Consider the following 18,777-nt stretch of genomic DNA (forward strand, 5'->3'; position numbering starts at 1 on the left):
TAGGATAGGAGGTGCTGAGGCCTGTCTCTATGATTATAGGATAGGAGGTGCTGAGGAGGTGCTGAGGCCTGTCTCTGTGATTATAGGATAGGAGGTGCTGAGGCCTGTCTCTGTGATTATAGGATAGGAGGTGCTGAGGCCAGTCTCTGTGATTATAGGATAGGAGGTGCTGAGGTCTGTCTCTGTGATTATAGGATAGGAGGTGCTGAGGCCTGTCTCTATGGTTATAGGATAGGAGGGGCTGAGGCCTGTCTCTATGGTTATAGAATAGGAGGGGCTGAGGCCTGTCTCTATGATTATAGGATAGGAGGTGCTGAGGCCTGTCTCTATGGTTATAGGATAGGAGGTGCTGAGGCCTGTCTCTATGATTATAGGATAGGAGGTGCTGAGGCCCGTCTCTATGATTATAGGATAGGAGGTGCTGAGGCCCGTCTCTATGATTATAGGATAGGAGGTGCTGAGGCCCGTCTCTATGATTATAGGATAGGAGGTGCTGAGGCCCGTCTCTATGATTATAGTAGGAGGTGCTGAGGCCTGTCTCTATGATTATAGGATAGGAGGTGCTGAGGCCTGTCTCTATGATTATAGGATAGGAGGTGCTGAGGAGGTGCTGAGGCCTGTCTCTGTGATTATAGGATAGGAGGTGCTGAGGCCTGTCTCTGTGATTATAGGATAGGAGGTGCTGAGGCCAGTCTCTGTGATTATAGGATAGGAGGTGCTGAGGTCTGTCTCTGTGGTTATAGGATAGGAGGTGCTGAGGCCTGTCTCTATGGTTATAGGATAGGAGGGGCTGAGACCTGTCTCTATGGTTATAGGATAGGAGGTGCTGAGGCCTGTCTCTATGGTTATAGGATAGGAGGGGCTGAGACCTGTCTCTATGGTTATAGGATAGGAGGGGCTGAGGCCTGTCTCTATGGTTATAGGATAGGAGGTGCTGAGGCCTGTCTCTATGATTATAGGATAGGAGGTGCTGAGGCCAGTCTCTATGATTATAGGATAGGAGGTGCTGAGGCCTGTCTCTATGATTATAGGATAGGGGATGCTGAGGCCCGTCTCTATGATTATAGGATAGGAGGTGCTGAGGCCCGTCTCTATGATTGTAGGATAGGAGGTGCTGAGGCCCGTCTCTATGATTATAGGATAGGAGGTGCTGAGTCCCGTCTCTATGATTGTAGGATAGGAGGTGCTGAGGCCCGTCTCTATGATTATAGGATAGGAGGTGCTGAGTCCCGTCTCTATGATTGTAGGATAGGAGGTGCTGAGGCCCGTCTCTATGATTATAGGATAGGAGGTGCTGAGGCCCGTCTCTATGATTATAGGATAGGAGGTGCTGAGAACTGTCTCTATGATTATAGGATAGGAAGTGCTGAGGCCCGTCTCTATGATTATAGAATAGGAGGGGCTGAGGCCTGTCTCTATGATTATAGGATAGGAGGTGCTGAGGCCTGTCTCTATGATTATAGTAGGAGGTGCTGAGGCCTGTCTCTATGATTATAGGATAGGAGGTGCTGAGGCCTGTCTCTATGATTATAGGATAGGAGGTGCTGAGGCCTGTCTCTATGATTATAGGATAGGAGGTGCTGAGGCCTGTCTCTATGATTATAGTAGGAGGTGCTGAGGCCTGTGTCTATGATTATAGGATAGGAGGTGCTGAGGCCTGTCTCTATGATTATAGGATAGGAGGTGCTGAGGCCTGTCTCTATGATTATAGGATAGGAGGTGCTGAGGCCTGTCTCTATGATTATAGGATAGGAGGTGCTGAGGAGGTGCTGAGGCCTGTCTCTATGATTATAGGATAGGAGGTGCTGAGACCTGTCTCTGTGATTATAGGATAGGGGGTGCTGAGGCCTAGGATAGGAGGTGCTGAGGCCTGTCTCTATGGTTATAGGATAGGATGTGCTGAGGCCTGTCTCTATGATTATAGGATAGGAGGTGCTGAGGCCTGTCTCTATGATTATAGGATAGGAGGTGCTGAGGCCTGTCTCTATGATTATAGGATAGGAGGTGCTGAGGCCTGTCTCTATGATTATAGTAGGAGGTGCTGAGGCCTGTGTCTATGATTATAGGATAGGAGGTGCTGAGGCCTGTCTCTATGATTATAGGATAGGAGGTGCTGAGGCCTGTCTCTATGATTATAGGATAGGAGGTGCTGAGGAGGTGCTGAGGCCTGTCTCTATGATTATAGGATAGGAGGTGCTGAGACCTGTCTCTGTGATTATAGGATAGGGGGTGCTGAGGCCTAGGATAGGAGGTGCTGAGGCCTGTCTCTATGATTATAGGATAGGAGGTGCTGAGGCCTGTCTCTATGATTATAGGATAGGAGGTGCTGAGGCCTGTCTCTATGGTTATAGAATAGGAGGGGCCGAGGCCTGTCTCTATGGTTATAGGATAGGATGTGCTGAGGCCTGTCTCTATGATTATAGGATAGGAGGTGCTGAGGCCTGTCTCTATGATTATAGGATAGGAGGTGCTGAGGCCTGTCTCTATGATTATAGTAGGAGGTGCTGAGGCCTGTCTCTATGATTATAGTAGGAGGTGCTGAGGCCTGTCTCTATGATTATAGTAGGAGGTGCTGAGGCCTGTCTCTATGATTATAGGATAGGAGGTGCTGAGGCCTGTCTCTATGATTATAGGATAGGACGTGCTGAGACCTGTCTCTATGATTATAGGATAGGAGGTGCTGAGGCCCGTCTCTATAATTATAGGATAGGAGGTGCTGAGGCCCGTCTCTATGATTATAGGATAGGATGTGCTGAGGCCTGTCTCTATGATTATAGTAGGAGGTGCTGAGGCCTCTCTCTTTGATTATAGGATAGGAGGTGCTGAGGCCTGTCTCTATGATTATAGGATAGGAGGTGCTGAGACCTGTCTCTATGATTATAGGATAGGAGGTGCTGAGGCCCGTCTCTATAATTATAGGATAGGAGGTGCTGAGGCCCGTCTCTATGATTATAGGATAGGAGGTGCTGAGGCCTGTCTCTATGATTATAGTAGGAGGTGCTGAGGCCTGTCTCTATGATTATAGGATAGGAGGTGCTGAGGCCTGTCTCTATGATTATAGGATAGGAGGTGCTGAGACCTGTCTCTATGATTATAGGATAGGAGGTGCTGAGGCCTGTCTCTATGGTTATAGGATAGGAGGTGCTGAGGCCTGTCTCTATGGTTATAGGATAGGAGGGGCTGAGACCTGTCTCTATGGTTATAGGATAGGAGGGGCTGAGGCCTGTCTCTATGGTTATAGGATAGGAGGTGCTGAGGCCTGTCTCTATGATTATAGGATAGGAGGTGCTGAGGCCAGTCTCTATGATTATAGGATAGGAGGTGCTGAGGCCTGTCTCTATGATTATAGGATAGGGGATGCTGAGGCCCGTCTCTATGATTATAGGATAGGAGGTGCTGAGGCCCGTCTCTATGATTGTAGGATAGGAGGTGCTGAGGCCCGTCTCTATGATTATAGGATAGGAGGTGCTGAGTCCCGTCTCTATGATTGTAGGATAGGAGGTGCTGAGGCCCGTCTCTATGATTATAGGATAGGAGGTGCTGAGTCCCGTCTCTATGATTGTAGGATAGGAGGTGCTGAGGCCCGTCTCTATGATTATAGGATAGGAGGTGCTGAGGCCCGTCTCTATGATTATAGGATAGGAGGTGCTGAGAACTGTCTCTATGATTATAGGATAGGAAGTGCTGAGGCCCGTCTCTATGATTATAGAATAGGAGGGGCTGAGGCCTGTCTCTATGATTATAGGATAGGAGGTGCTGAGGCCTGTCTCTATGATTATAGTAGGAGGTGCTGAGGCCTGTCTCTATGATTATAGGATAGGAGGTGCTGAGGCCTGTCTCTATGATTATAGGATAGGAGGTGCTGAGGCCTGTCTCTATGATTATAGGATAGGAGGTGCTGAGGCCTGTCTCTATGGTTATAGGATAGGAGGTGCTGAGGCCTGTCTCTATGATTATAGGATAGGAGGTGCTGAGGCCTGTCTCTATGATTATAGGATAGGAGGTGCTGAGGCCTGTCTCTATGATTATAGGATAGGAGGTGCTGAGGCCTGTCTCTATGATTATAGGATAGGAGGTGCTGAGGCCTGTCTCTATGATTATAGTAGGAGGTGCTGAGGCCTGTGTCTATGATTATAGGATAGGAGGTGCTGAGGCCTGTCTCTATGATTATAGGATAGGAGGTGCTGAGGCCTGTCTCTATGATTATAGGATAGGAGGTGCTGAGGAGGTGCTGAGGCCTGTCTCTATGATTATAGGATAGGAGGTGCTGAGACCTGTCTCTGTGATTATAGGATAGGGGGTGCTGAGGCCTAGGATAGGAGGTGCTGAGGCCTGTCTCTATGATTATAGGATAGGAGGTGCTGAGGCCTGTCTCTATGATTATAGGATAGGAGGTGCTGAGGCCTGTCTCTATGGTTATAGAATAGGAGGGGCTGAGGCCTGTCTCTATGGTTATAGGATAGGATGTGCTGAGGCCTGTCTCTATGATTATAGGATAGGAGGTGCTGAGGCCTGTCTCTATGATTATAGGATAGGAGGTGCTGAGGCCTGTCTCTATGATTATAGGATAGGAGGTGCTGAGGCCTGTCTCTATGATTATAGTAGGAGGTGCTGAGGCCTGTCTCTATGATTATAGTAGGAGGTGCTGAGGCCTGTCTCTATGATTATAGTAGGAGGTGCTGAGGCCTGTCTCTATGATTATAGTAGGAGGTGCTGAGGCCTGTCTCTATGATTATAGGATAGGAGGTGCTGAGGCCTGTCTCTATGATTATAGGATAGGACGTGCTGAGACCTGTCTCTATGATTATAGGATAGGAGGTGCTGAGGCCCGTCTCTATAATTATAGGATAGGAGGTGCTGAGGCCCGTCTCTATGATTATAGGATAGGATGTGCTGAGGCCTGTCTCTATGATTATAGTAGGAGGTGCTGAGGCCTCTCTCTTTGATTATAGGATAGGAGGTGCTGAGGCCTGTCTCTATGATTATAGGATAGGAGGTGCTGAGACCTGTCTCTATGATTATAGGATAGGAGGTGCTGAGGCCCGTCTCTATAATTATAGGATAGGAGGTGCTGAGGCCCGTCTCTATGATTATAGGATAGGAGGTGCTGAGGCCTGTCTCTATGATTATAGTAGGAGGTGCTGAGGCCTGTCTCTATGATTATAGGATAGGAGGTGCTGAGGCCTGTCTCTATGATTATAGGATAGGAGGTGCTGAGACCTGTCTCTATGATTATAGGATAGGAGGTGCTGAGGCCTGTCTCTATGATTATAGGATAGGAGGTGCTGAGGCCAGTCTCTATGATTATAGGATAGGAGGTATAGGAGGTGCTGAGACCTGTCTCTATGATTATAGGATAGGAGGTGCTGAGGCCTGTCTCTATTATTATAGGATAGGAGGTGCTGAGGCCAGTCTCTATGATTATAGGATAGGAGGTGCTGAGGCCTGTCTCTATGATTGTAGGATAGGGGATGCTGAGGCCCGTCTCTATGATTATAGGATAGGAGGTGCTGAGGCCCGTCTCTATGATTGTAGGATAGGAGGTGCTGAGGCCCGTCTCTATGATTATAGGATAGGAGGTGCTGAGTCCCGTCTCTATGATTGTAGGATAGGAGGTGCTGAGGCCCGTCTCTATGATTATAGGATAGGAGGTGCTGAGGCCCGTCTCTATGATTATAGGATAGGAGGTGCTGAGGCCCGTCTCTATGATTATAGGATAGGAGGTGCTGAGGCCTGTCTCTATGATTATAGGATAGGAGGTGCTGAGGCCTGTCTCTATGATTATAGGATAGGAGGTGCTGAGGAGGTGCTGAGAACTGTCTCTATGATTATAGGATAGGAAGTGCTGAGGCCTGTCTCTATGATTATAGAATAGGAGGGGCTGAGGCCTTTCTCTATGATTATAGGATAGGAGGTGCTGAGGCCTGTCTCTATGATTATAGTAGGAGGTGCTGAGGCCTGTCTCTATGATTATAGGATAGGAGGTGCTGAGGCCTGTCTCTATGATTATAGGATAGGAGGTGCTGAGGCCTGTCTCTATGATTATAGTAGGAGGTGCTGAGGCCTGTGTCTATGATTATAGGATAGGAGGTGCTGAGGCCTGTCTCTATGATTATAGGATAGGAGGTGCTGAGGAGGTGCTGAGGCCTGTCTCTATGATTATAGGATAGGAGGTGCTGAGGCCTGTCTCTATGATTATAGGATAGGAGGTGCTGAGGCCTGTCTCTATGATTATAGGATAGGAGGTGCTGAGGAGGTGCTGAGGCCTGTCTCTATGATTATAGGATAGGAGGTGCTGAGACCTGTCTCTATGATTATAGGATAGGGGGTGCTGAGGCCCGTCTCTATGATTATAGGATAGGGGGTGCTGAGGCCTAGGATAGGAGGTGCTGAGGCCTGTCGCTATGATTATAGGATAGGAGGTGCTGAGGCCTGTCTCTATGATTATAGGATAGGAGGTGCTGAGGCCTGTCTCCATGGTTATAGAATAGGAGGGGCTGAGGCCTGTCTCTATGGTTATAGGATAGGAGGTGCTGAGGCCTGTCTCTATGATTATAGGATAGGAGGTGCTGAGGCCTGTCTCTATGATTATAGGATAGGAGGTGCTGAGGCCTGTCTCTATGATTATAGGATAGGAGGTGCTGAGGCCTGTCTCTATGATTATAGGATAGGAGGTGCTGAGGCCTGTCTCTATGATTATAGTAGGAGGTGCTGAGGCCTGTGTCTATGATTATAGGATAGGAGGTGCTGAGGCCTGTCTCTATGATTATAGGATAGGAGGTGCTGAGGCCTGTCTCTATGATTATAGGATAGGAGGTGCTGAGGAGGTGCTGAGGCCTGTCTCTATGATTATAGGATAGGAGGTGCTGAGACCTGTCTCTGTGATTATAGGATAGGGGGTGCTGAGGCCTAGGATAGGAGGTGCTGAGGCCTGTCTCTATGATTGTAGGATAGGAGGTGCTGAGGCCTGTCTCTATGATTATAGGATAGGAGGTGCTGAGACCTGTCTCTATGATTATAGGATAGGGGGTGCTGAGGCCCGTCTCTATGATTATAGGATAGGAGGTGCTGAGGCCTGTCTCCATGGTTATAGAATAGGAGGGGCTGAGGCCTGTCTCTATGGTTATAGGATAGGAGGTGCTGAGGCCTGTCTCTATGATTATAGGATAGGAGGTGCTGAGGCCTGTCTCTATGATTATAGAATAGGAGGGGCTGAGGCCTGTCTCTATGATTATAGGATAGGAGGTGCTGAGGAGGTGCTGAGGCCTGTCTCTATGATTATAGGATAGGGGGTGCTGAGGCCTGTCTCTATGATTATAGGATAGGAGGTGCTGAGGCCTGTCTCTATGGTTATAGGATAGGAGGTGCTGAGGCCCGTCTCTATGATTATAGGATAGGAGGTGCTGAGGCCTGTCTCTATGATTATAGGATAGGAGGTGCTGAGGCCTGTCTCTATGATTATAGGATAGGAGGTGCTGAGGCCTGTCTCTATGATTATAGGATAGGAGGTGCTGAGGCCTGTCTCTATGATTACACTTTTCTTCTTCAAGTTCTTACTTTGGTGTATCCATCATTATAGGATCACTCTCTATTCTGCTCTCTGCATCAAAAGTGATTTTTCCCAAAATGTTCAATCCCCCCATCATTTATCAATCTTATAGCAAAGGCAAACAGTGCACTATGCTATATGCTCTGCATTCCATTGCATTCCAGCGAGTCTTGTGATTTATAGATCCCATACATACGCTCTGTCAGAGAGCAGAAGTAAGGCTCCACAAAGGTGGCATCGATTGGGTTATAAACCTTGAATAACCAATAAAAGTGTTGGGAAAATGCCTCTCTGTCCCTAGAGGTAAGGGGGGCTTCCCTGCCTCATAGAAGTCTAAGGAAAATATCAGGATGTCAAACAAATAGTCAGTCACTGCCGTGTGTAAAACGCCTGCTTCTGACCCTAATACTAATAACTTAAATCTGATGTGCAAGGACGTTGTTTTCAGAAGTGAAAGTGGTAATGACGGTTCTTGCCAGCATAAAAGTTCCCAATGTCTTGTGTGATCAAAACAACAAAAGAAATGCTCCTTCTCCACAAGGTACTGCTCCAATGATTCGGGGTTAGCTCATTTCCCCTGCGTTCCTTCTGGTCCTACTTTAGGAGCTCGTCTCCTCCCTCCGTGATTGGGTCCTAGACCCCACAACTTCTTAAATAAATGCGACTGTGTACTTAGATTCTCATGTGGGTATGAGTCCCAGACTCGCAAAGCTGTATTATATCAGCTTGGTGTACTCTCCTGCCAAGCATATGCTTCCTTTTGGACTGTGTCTGTGTCTCTCAGGTTCCAAGAGCCTCTTTTTTTTTCCGGCTCTCATATAGGCGCAGGTCCTAGACTCTCAATGCGCTGTCACAATAAATTGGTTTACTCTCCTGCCAAGCATATGTTTCCTTCTGTATTATCTCTGTTCCTCTCAGGGTACCAGACCCTCTTACTGTTCTGCAATTGTTCCTCGATTCCTCCCGGACCTATAGCGCCTCTTGGACTGCCTGCATATCTGTTTGTGTGGTTCACATCTTCTGAGCACTGGTGCTCTGATGTGAGGCTTCAACAGAATTCGGGTGTTCTCTTGGGTTGACAGCATCTCCGCCGGTCAATTCTTCTTCCTCGGGCTGGGCCTTCTGTCTCCAGCCGCACTCGAGTTCCACTTCTCGTCGGCGGTTGCTTCGTCAGTCGCTGGCCCCTGCTTGGAAAGCGCTTTTGCTTTCCGGTGGCTTGCCGGACTTTGTGATGCCCGGAGGGTTGTTCGGGCAGCGTACGAAATAGCTCCTTCTCCGTGAACTATCTTCATGCTCCCGTTCACCACCATGCACGGCGTTTTGTGCTGCACTCCCCTATTCGCCAGGTCGGCATCTTCTGGGTTTCCTCGTCAGTGCATGGCTCTCTCCATGTTAGTTTCTCTCTGCTATTTTGTATTTCCTTTGACCAATCAAATGCGGTGAGAGACTAGACTGTTCACTCCAGTTCTCTGGAGTGATCTTCATACTCCTCATCATCATCTTCTTCACAGTACTTTTATGGAGCTATATGGAAAGCAATTTGTATTGTCAAGACCGCTAGTTCGGTCTAGCATACTAGGTTGGTTAACCTTACAATAACAGATATTGGCACTGGTTGGAAAAAGGGAAGGAGAGTTTGTCTTGGGGAAAGAGGGAGGGTCTAACAAAGTGGAAGTATACTGCATTCTCAGGGAATGGTCGTCCCTAATCCCATAAGGGGCTTCCTCTCCCATGTGATCCTCTCCTGGTGCACCACCCCCTGTGGGAACTATTGTACTGCGGACACAACTGCCCTGGCCCCATGGGAAAGGTCACCCCCTCCGGGAGAAGGGATGGCATCCACAGATTTGTCACAATACATACCTAAATACATACATACACACATACTCATGTACTCTGTGCTTTTGTGGAATTTTTCATCTTTTCTCACTGTTGCTGTTTTATGTTTGAAACAATATGGCTGGGAGGATAGCTCAGGGGCAACATGCTTGTCTTGGAAGCAAGAAAACGCATAGCAACACACGTTTGAATCCGAGTCTCGCGCTTAGAAACTGGTCTCTGGTATTAAGTGTTTTATAATAGAACAATTAATATAATTATAATAATGATAACATTGTGTCATGGATGCCAAGACTTTGTTTACTTTTTGTGGTCATAGGAGGCAACGTGAATGTCGCTCACGAACTACAAATGGTTCACATGTGAAAGGCGTAACTGTGTGGCGTAGGAACGTAATCTTTCAAGTAGCGTTTCTTCAATGGTGAAATAAAATGTACTCATTCCCACAGCATACAGGCATATTTCAGTCACTGGTTATTTTTCGAGATAAAAGCAGTGACTAATGGAAAAATATAAGCATAACAATTCAGTAAATAGATGAATCCGCATCTGCATCCATACTTTCAAGAAATGATCTCACATTTTCAATGATTGCAGATATTGACCTTTGAACCCATATTAAGACATTTCATTAATGCAACCTAAGTGTGTTTACCTATTGCATTATTTGTTCTAGAATCTCTTTAGTATATTAGCGCTCACATTCCATTCGCAGTGTTATATGCATTTTTCCAAATGTTGTGAAAGTTGCCAAGTCAATGCCTTCATTCATTCCAAGGGGCCCTAAAGCATACAGTTTAATAATCCAATTTGTATTCTGCTTTATGTGTCTGATGATCCAAGCGATGCTGGCACCAGGGAAGCACAGTAAGTCGCTCAATCCTAGCTGGCGGGTGTTTGCATTCTTCTCCTGCTTATCCCTTACATCTGAATTCCTGCAGCACGCCCGCCTTGGGGTGGAAGAGGGCCCCCACCCTCCTACTTAAGCGTGTCCCACATCCAGCAAGGACGGTACGTGAGGGCTTCATGTGTGCTAGCTTGCACATGTTTACCAGCTAAGTGTCCAGTCAGCCCGCAGTGCTTTACTATTGGGTCAAGCTACACATGTCTCGCTGGCCAGAAAGGCAAGATTTTTCACTCTTTTTGTAGCTCCAGACAGTGCAGGAACTCATAGAAAAGGCACTCATGGCAGTACAGCCCACTGCACTTTTTTAAACAGTTACTTGGATTTTGGAGGTGTACCTAAAACATACGAGTACTCATGGTCTGTTCAAATGATAGTGCCAAAGGTTCGTTTAGATGGACACACAGGGATCAGTAATGCACGCCTCAGCCCTTAGGGTTATACGTAAAGGTAACCATGACTGGCAATGATGTGATTGCTGTATGGCCTTTGAAAGCCCACCACTGATGATGTTGAGTTTTGCTCTGCAGGAAGGGTTGACCGGGCAGAGGCCGAGCGATGTGGAGCAGCTACTCAAGCAATCGCAGAAGGAGCTACTGTGGCTCCAGAGACAGCTGTCTTTCATCTCACCCGGAGCTTCCAAGTGCATCTTCTCATCTGACAAGGTGAGTCCTCTGCTTCTACCATTCACAGATTGTGTTGACTGCTGGGCCGTACCCTGGCATTGTACTTCATGTAAATCGCCTGAGCGCTGCGATCAGATTGTGTTAGTTACTGTGTCATGCTCGGTCGCTGTACACAAGGTGAGTCCTCTGGTCCCACCAATCACAGAATTCGTTATTTGCTGTTTCATTATTGGGGAGGGGTTCAGGGTGAGCACCCTGTTCCCACCAATTGCAGATTGTGTTGGCTGCTGTGTTGTGGTCAGGACATGTACGGTACTTGTCTCCCATGATCAGATTGTGTTATTTGTTGTGTTGAGAGCTACACAGAAAGTGAGTTCCTAGTCCCGCTAATCGCATATTGTGTTTGCCACTGTTTTGTGGTAAGGTGTGGCGACAGGGCGAGTCCCCAGGGGACTCCAGTCACAGGGTGTTTGGTCATTTACTGTTGTAAAAAAGTGAGCATGAACAAGGAGAAGACCTGACTGGGCAGTGCTAGCAATGACTGCCATTCCTCGCATTGTTTCTGAACACGCAGTTGTGGTTTTTTTGATTTTGGGAACTGATTTCAGAGTTCATCCTGTTGACTTTCTCAATGTGTAATGTATTGCAAGAAAAATAATATGTATGAGAAATACATATAGGCCCTCATTATGAGTTCTGCGGTAACCATGTTGCTATTGGCGGCATGGCTGCCGCCGAAATCGCGTCGGGGTCTGGGTCCTCGGAATAAGGACTAACGGGCCATTCCGAGTTCGGAAGGCCCGGCAATTCCTCCCTCCAAGGACCCGGACACGGTCCTTCCCCATTCCCATTTCAGCCCCAATAGGGCTGAATGGGAATGGGATTGTTGAGCAAACAACGGGCCATTACGAGATGGCCCGTTGTTTGTTCCCTCTTGCCCTCGCGGGACCCGGTAAGCATGCCTGGTTTTCCCAGGCGTTGCTTCCTGGGTCCTGCGAGGGGAACTCGTAATGCGGCAGTACAGTGTGAACGGCGCCGGCACCTTTTACGGCGGCGTTCACTCCGTACCGCCAGGGTCGTAATGAGGCCCATAGTATGCAAAAATAATAATGCAATGTTAGTGGGCACAAAACAAGCATAAACAGACACATAGTTTATAGTTTATTTATTTGTAGAGCTCGGACCCAGCCCGGAGGCATCTGGGCGCTATTCATACATGTTACAGTCAAACAAAGGGCGTAGTTATATATCTTAACAGTTAGTTACGAGCATACAGCAATTTACAGATGTATATAAAATATGTACAATTACATCAGGCATGGCAATATCAGTAGAACCAGGTGCTACTGTGGCAAGGTAGTGACGGAATAAAAACATATATACAGTGTGAGCCTGCCTGTTATTCTCGATCTTGCTCCAGCAGCCATGTTTTAACCTTTTTGCGGAAGAGGAGGAAGGCCGGTTCCTCTCTTGAGGGTGCAGGTATTGTATTCCATTTTTTGGCCGCTAGGATTGGAAAGCTAGCCCCTCCTGTGCGTTGTTGTTGGAATCTAGGAATAGTGACAGAGTGAGATTGGGCTGATCTGGTAGGTCTGGTGGTGGCATGTCGGCTGATAGTATTTTAGATGGATTCTTTGCTTGATGTTAAGCCATTTGATGTTTTGTCTAGCTGCAGTGACATGTTGATTCCTGGGGATATTTGAAGCTGCCCTGACGGCATTATTTACCATGACTTGCATTTTATTCAGATTACGGTGGGAGGTTCCCAGGTATAGTGTATTGCAGTAGTCAAGCTTGCGTAATACTAGAGCTCTGGCTATTGTGATACCATTGGGTGTGGACAAATATGGCCGACAGGCTGTGATGAACGTGCATGTCTGTGCTGTGGGTGAAGCCAATGCGTTAGTTCCTCTATTTAGCGCGAGTGCTGCGTCGGTGTGGATTCCAAATGTTTTCACTGTCTTGGCAACTTTGATTAAGTTGCCATCGATGTTGAAGGAGTTAAAAGTTGTTCCTAATTTGTTTAGTTTGGAAGGGGACCCTAAAAGAAGCAACTCGGTCTTCTCGTCGTTCAAGCACAGTCCATGTGTCGCCATCCAGGCTTGTATGATGCTGTAGATGTTATTAAGGGTCTTACTGTCTGTAATGTCGTCACCAGTGATAAGTACTAGTAGCTGGGTGTCATCAGCATAGATTGTGTATATGACTCCCAGATCATCAAGTCTATGAAAAAGAGGTTTGGTGAAAACATTGTAGAGAGTTGGGGACACGCAAGATCCCTGCGGTACTCCGCATGTAACTGGAGTGAGTCAGACAGAAGCTGATGGTGTGAAGACCCTCATAGATCTATTGTTAAGAAAGGACTTAATCCAGGCATTCGCTTGGGTCGAGAAGAGAGCCGCAGTTGAGAGGTGTTTGCATAAAATGTCATGGTTCAGCAAGTCAAATGCCACTGACAAGTCAAGAAGGAGAAGCACGGCTAGTTTGCCCTTGTCCTTCAGCGTTTGGATTTGTGTCTTTAAGTCAATGAGCACAGTTTCTGTCCCATGCCTAGGTCTGAAGCCTGATTGTCTTAGTCCTAGCAGATTGTTGGATTCCAGATGTCGCTGTATCTATATGTAGGCTGCCCTGTCTAAAATGTTAATAGAAAAGGTACCGTAGTGATCGGCCGGTGGTTGCAGGGGTTGTTCGGGTCTAATGATGGTTTCTTTAATAATGGGAGTGCCCATGCATACGTTAAGTTAGTTGGGACTTTACTGGATTCAAAGGAGGCATTGATGATGTTAGTAATGAAAGGGACAAGCTCTTTCGTGGCCTCCTTGATAAGTGGGGCTGGGCAGGTGTCGCCTTTGCAATTGGAAGGTTTGAGTTTCAGCATAACGGTTTCAACCTCTTTGATTGTAAGCGGAGTGAAGTTGAATTGCGGCTGGTCATTTGTAGTGGCTCTGTGAGCCTCGAGGCTGGGGTCCAGGTCAGTTATAGAGCTTTTTTGTATTCTATTTGCTTCTGGAGTCGGGATATTTTGTCTTGTAATGCATTTTGTATATTTGTACACCAATGGGTGTCTTTAATACAGGTGTCTGGTGGTGGTCCAGGAGATTCTAGCTCTTTCAAGATTGTTTCTTTGTAGGAAGGTCGATAGTGCTATGATGGCTGAGGCTGGAGATGAAGACGCCATGGTAAGGCAGGTGATGGAGTTCCTAGGATTTATCAGGTGTCCATGGTGAATGGGAAGGACTGGACAATGGTGTCTGCTAGTGGGAACAGGGCACAATGGATGATGCAGGTTAGGGTGTGAACTAACGCTCGGAGTGCACCCGACATGACTAGTTTTCCTTTATTGGTACTAATATATTAGTACGCTAGAAATATTAGGCTAGTGGTCTCATGGCTGAGGTGATGGCTAAGCTTATAGGTAGAAGGGAGTACTACGTACAGAATCCTCAGTGCATGGTTGGAATTCAAATAATACCAAGCTTATTGTAAGTGCAGTGCCAGTTTAGCTATAGACCGGTAAAGCATGTGATATACTGGTGTGCAAAGGTCGAGAAGTAATTGCAAATGAAATGACCTAATACAGGAATGTGGCAATAGTGCATAGATATAGTATGGACATAGTATTGGAACCACAGGCATAATGTACATTACGGATGATTAACCAACAGTCAAGTCATGTGCAGATTAGGCAAAGCGGTTAGGATCAGCGGGTTCCAGGACACAATTTCACTGAGTAGCGCAGTGGGCTTTAGGCTGCCTGAGATACTATGAGCAAAGAAATAGACCTAGTGCTAACTTATGCAATGGTAGTACGGTATACATAGTAGTAATATGACATATAAGCAGTAATTGCAGTTGTAATTTATTGATCTCCAGCTACTGTGCAAGAAAGGATTATCGGCTAACCTCGCAGAGTGCTAGCACTGGTTATTGGGCATAGGGCTAGAATCGTCTAGTACATTTGCCTGATAATCAGACCAAGCTCTTATTTTTAATCTGTATACACACCTTGTGTATGCCTGTTGTGATAGTTTACTATGTTCATTTAATGTAATTAGGTCTTATATAAAGCAAGTACTGCTCTTTTTACAGCATCTAAGAAGCAAGGGTTCCTTTTAAATCTGGTTTCTGAGGGTCTCAACCTTGGCCCTTGTTCTTACAGAAAAGTTATCCAAACCTAGGGGTTCGGTATGCCCGTGGTGAGAAGTAGAAGACTGGCAAAAAATGGAAGAACATAGAAGAAGTAGTACTGCTACTCGGAAACGCTCGACCCAATTTTTGTCAATAAATGAAACAAAAACCAATCAAGTTATATCGGGGAGCCTTTACCAATATTACTAATGGAATGTATCCCAGAGTTAGTAGCCCATTAAATTGTCCAGGAAGGAAAAAATCACACACATCAGGGGCTGTGAGTATGAAACATTTGTATTAAGACGTAACAAAATTCTCTTGTGAACACTTACATATATAACAAAATTACCAATTGTGAACAAAAACATATATAGAGATCACAATTGAAGTAGTAAAAGTTGAAGCATAAATGTTTTCACAAAAAAGAAATTACAAAAACACAACAAGAAACGTGAAAAGAGCATGTATAAAACAAAGGCATAAGTAATTGAGCGCCTACATAGATTTGTAGGGTTCTATGTCCTTATGAAAGCGCCCAGCTTTAAAATCCCTGGTGCATGAACTTTTAGAGAGTGCATCTTTTATTCCAGATGCCTAATACGTACCAATTGTCGTAGATTAGTCTGTTCTAATAGATTTTACAAAAAAAGGATTTTTTATTCCTAATAGCCATACAGAAAAGTTATCGGCAGGGGGTTTCGGCCATACTCAGTAATTATGTGGGGCCTTCTGCAGGACACAATTCAGCATAGCGATTCTTTGAGTGTCTAAAACATGCAAATGACTTTCCTTTCTGCGGTAGATTCTGTTACATGAATATACAAATATTCAGTGTTGATATTGGGAATGGTGATAGTGTGCAATTAGATTACACTATGCCTGCACTGATGTTATTAGTAATATCAGAAATAAGTTCAGAGCAGTTCTCTTTTTGTAAGAAATTACTGGTGAACCATTGTGATCCCTCTCAATAATCTGATGGTGGTTTTAATTGGGCGTACACCACTATTGGGCTACTTGAGCTTTAGCCCCAGAATCCTGGGCACTCTCACACTAGACATTTCAGAAGAGAGTGTGCCGATGCTAAACAGTCTCCTGCATATTCTGCACCTTACGCCTGCCTGGCAATTATTCGTTTACCACATTTCTTTGTAATGCGGCTCGTTACAAAGCAACTGTTGAACACATAATTGCCAGGCCCCTCTTGATGTAACACCTTTTCGGGAGGCTCTATGCATGCTGTAGGTAATTGCCAGGCCCCTCTTGATGTAACACCTGTGCAGGAGGCTGTATGCATGCTGTAGGTAATTGCCAGGCCCCTCTTGATGTTACACCTGTGCAGGAGACTGTATGCATGCTGTAAGTAATTGCCAGGCCCCTCTTGATATAACACCTGTTCAGGAGACTGTATGGATGCTGTAGGTAATTGCCAGGCCCCTCTTGATGTAACACCTGCGCAGGAGAATGTATGCATGCTGTAGGTAATTGCCAGGCCCCTCCTGATGTAACACCTGTGCAGGAGACTGTATGCATGGCATGCTGTAGGTAATTGCCAGGCCCCTTTTTATGTAACCCCTGTTCAGGAGACTGTATGCATGCTGTAGGTAATTACCAGGCCTCTCTTGTGTAACACCTGTGCAGGAGGCTGTATGCATGCTGTAGGTAATTGCCAGGCCCCTCTTGATGTAACACCTGTGCAGGAGGCTGTATGCATGCTGTAGCTAATTGCCAGACCCCTCTTGATGTAACACCTGTGCAGGAGACTGTATGCATGCTGTAGGTAATTGCCAGGCCCCTCTTGATGTAACACCTGTGCAGGAGACTGTATGCATGCTGTAGGTAATTGCCAGGCCCCTCTTGATGTAACACCTGTGCAGGAGGCTGTATGCATGCTGTAGGTAATTACCAGGCCTCTCTTGTGTAACACCTGTGCAGTAGACTGTATGCCTGCTGTAGGTAATTACCGGGCCCCCCTTGATGTAACACCTGTGCAGGAGAGTGTATGCCTGCTGTAGGTAATTGCCGGGCCCCTCTTGTGTAACACCTGTGAAGGAGACTGTATGCCTGCTGTAGGTAATTGCCAGGACCCTCTTGATGTAACACCTGTTCAGGAGACTGTATGCATGCTGTAGGTAATTGCCTGGCCCCTCTTGATGTAACACCTGTGCAGGAGAGTGTATGCCTGCTGTAGGTAATTGCCGGGCCCCTCTTGTGTAACACCTGTGCAGGAGACTGTATGCCTGCTGTAGGTAATTGCCGGGCCCCTCTTGATGTAACACCTGTGCAGGAGAGTGTATGCATGCTGTAGGTAATTGCCAGGCCCCTCTTGTGTAACACCTGTGCAGGAGATTGTATGCATGCTGTAGGTAATTACCAGGCCTCTCTTGTGTAACACCTTTGCAGGAGATTGTATGCCTGCTGTAGGTAATTACCAGGCCTCTCTTGTGTAACACCTGTGCAGGAGAGTGTATGCATGCTGTAGGTAATTACCAGGCCTCTCTTGTGTACCACCTGTGCAGGAGAGTGTATGCCTGCTGTAGGTAATTGCCAGGACCCTCTTGGTGTACCACCTGTGCAGGAGGCTGTATGCCTGCTGTAGGTAATTGCCAGGCCCCTCTTGTGTAACACCTGTGCCTGAGGCTGTATGCATGCTGTAGGTAATTGCCAGGCCTCTCTTGATGTAACACCTGTGCGGGAGACTGTATGCATGCTGTAGGTAATTGCCAGGCCCATCTTGATGTAACACCTGTGCAGGAGACTGTATGCATGCTGTAGGTAATTGCCAGGCCCCTCTTGATGTAACACCTGTGCAGGAGACTGTATGCATGCTGTAGGTAATTGCCAGGCCCCTCTTGATGTAACACCTGTGCAGGAGACTGTATGCATGCTGTAGGTAATTGCCAGGCCCCTCTTGATGTAACACCTGTGCAGGAGACTGTATGCATGCTGTAGGTAATTGCCAGGCCCCTCTTGATGTAACACCTGTGCAGGAGACTGTATGCATGCTGTAGGTAATTGCCGGGCCCCTCTTGTGTAACACCTGTGCAGGAGACTGTATGCATGCTGTAGGTAATTGCCGGGCCCCTCTTGTGTAACACCTGTGCAGGAGGCTATATGCATGCTGTAGGTAATTGCCGGGCCCCTCTTGTGTAACACCTGTGCAGGAGAGTGTATGCCTGCTGTAGGTAATTGCCTTGCCCCTCTTGATGTAACACCTGGGCAGGAGAGTGTATGCCTGCTGTAGGTAATTGCCAGGCCTCTCTTGATGTAACACCCGTGCAGGAGAGTTTATGCATGCTGTAGGTAATTGCCAGGCCCCTCTTGATGTAACACCCGTGCAGGAGAGTGTATGCATGCTGTAGCTAATTGCCAGGCCCCTCTTGATGTAACACCCGTGCAGGAGAGTGTATGCATGCTGTAGCTAATTGCCAGACCCCTCTTGATGTAACACCCGTGCAGGAGGCTGTATGCATGCTGTAGGTAATTGCCAGGCCCCTCCTGATGTAACACCCGTGCAGGAGACTGTCTGCATGCTGTAGGTAATTGCCAGGCCCCTCTTGATGTAACACCTGTGCAGGAGACTGTATGCCTGCTGTAGGTAATTGCCAGGCCTCTCTTGTGTAACGCCTGTGCAGGAGACTGTATGCATGCTGTAGGTAATTGCCGGGCCCCTCTTGTGTAACACCTGTGCAGGAGAGTGTATGCCTGCTGTAGGTAATTACCGGGCC

At 46.9% G+C, this 18,777-nt stretch overlaps 1 protein-coding gene across 18 annotated transcripts in view; it reads left to right on the plus strand.

The window, feature by feature from the left end:
- RIMBP2 (RIMS binding protein 2) overlaps positions 1 to 18,777 on the plus strand; it is a 2,252,680-nt gene that overhangs the window by 483,385 nt on the left and 1,750,518 nt on the right. For all 18 annotated transcript variants that reach the window (XM_069620091.1, XM_069620095.1, XM_069620096.1 and 15 more), the window contains one exon: positions 10,823 to 10,957. In XM_069620091.1, coding sequence (XP_069476192.1) covers positions 10,823 to 10,957 — 135 coding nt within the window. The remainder of the gene's footprint in view (positions 1 to 10,822; positions 10,958 to 18,777) is intronic.

Source organism: Ambystoma mexicanum, chromosome 10 (assembly GCF_040938575.1).
Source record: "Ambystoma mexicanum isolate Mex_15411 chromosome 10, UKY_AmexF1_1, whole genome shotgun sequence".
Lineage (NCBI taxonomy): Eukaryota > Metazoa > Chordata > Amphibia > Caudata > Ambystomatidae > Ambystoma > Ambystoma mexicanum.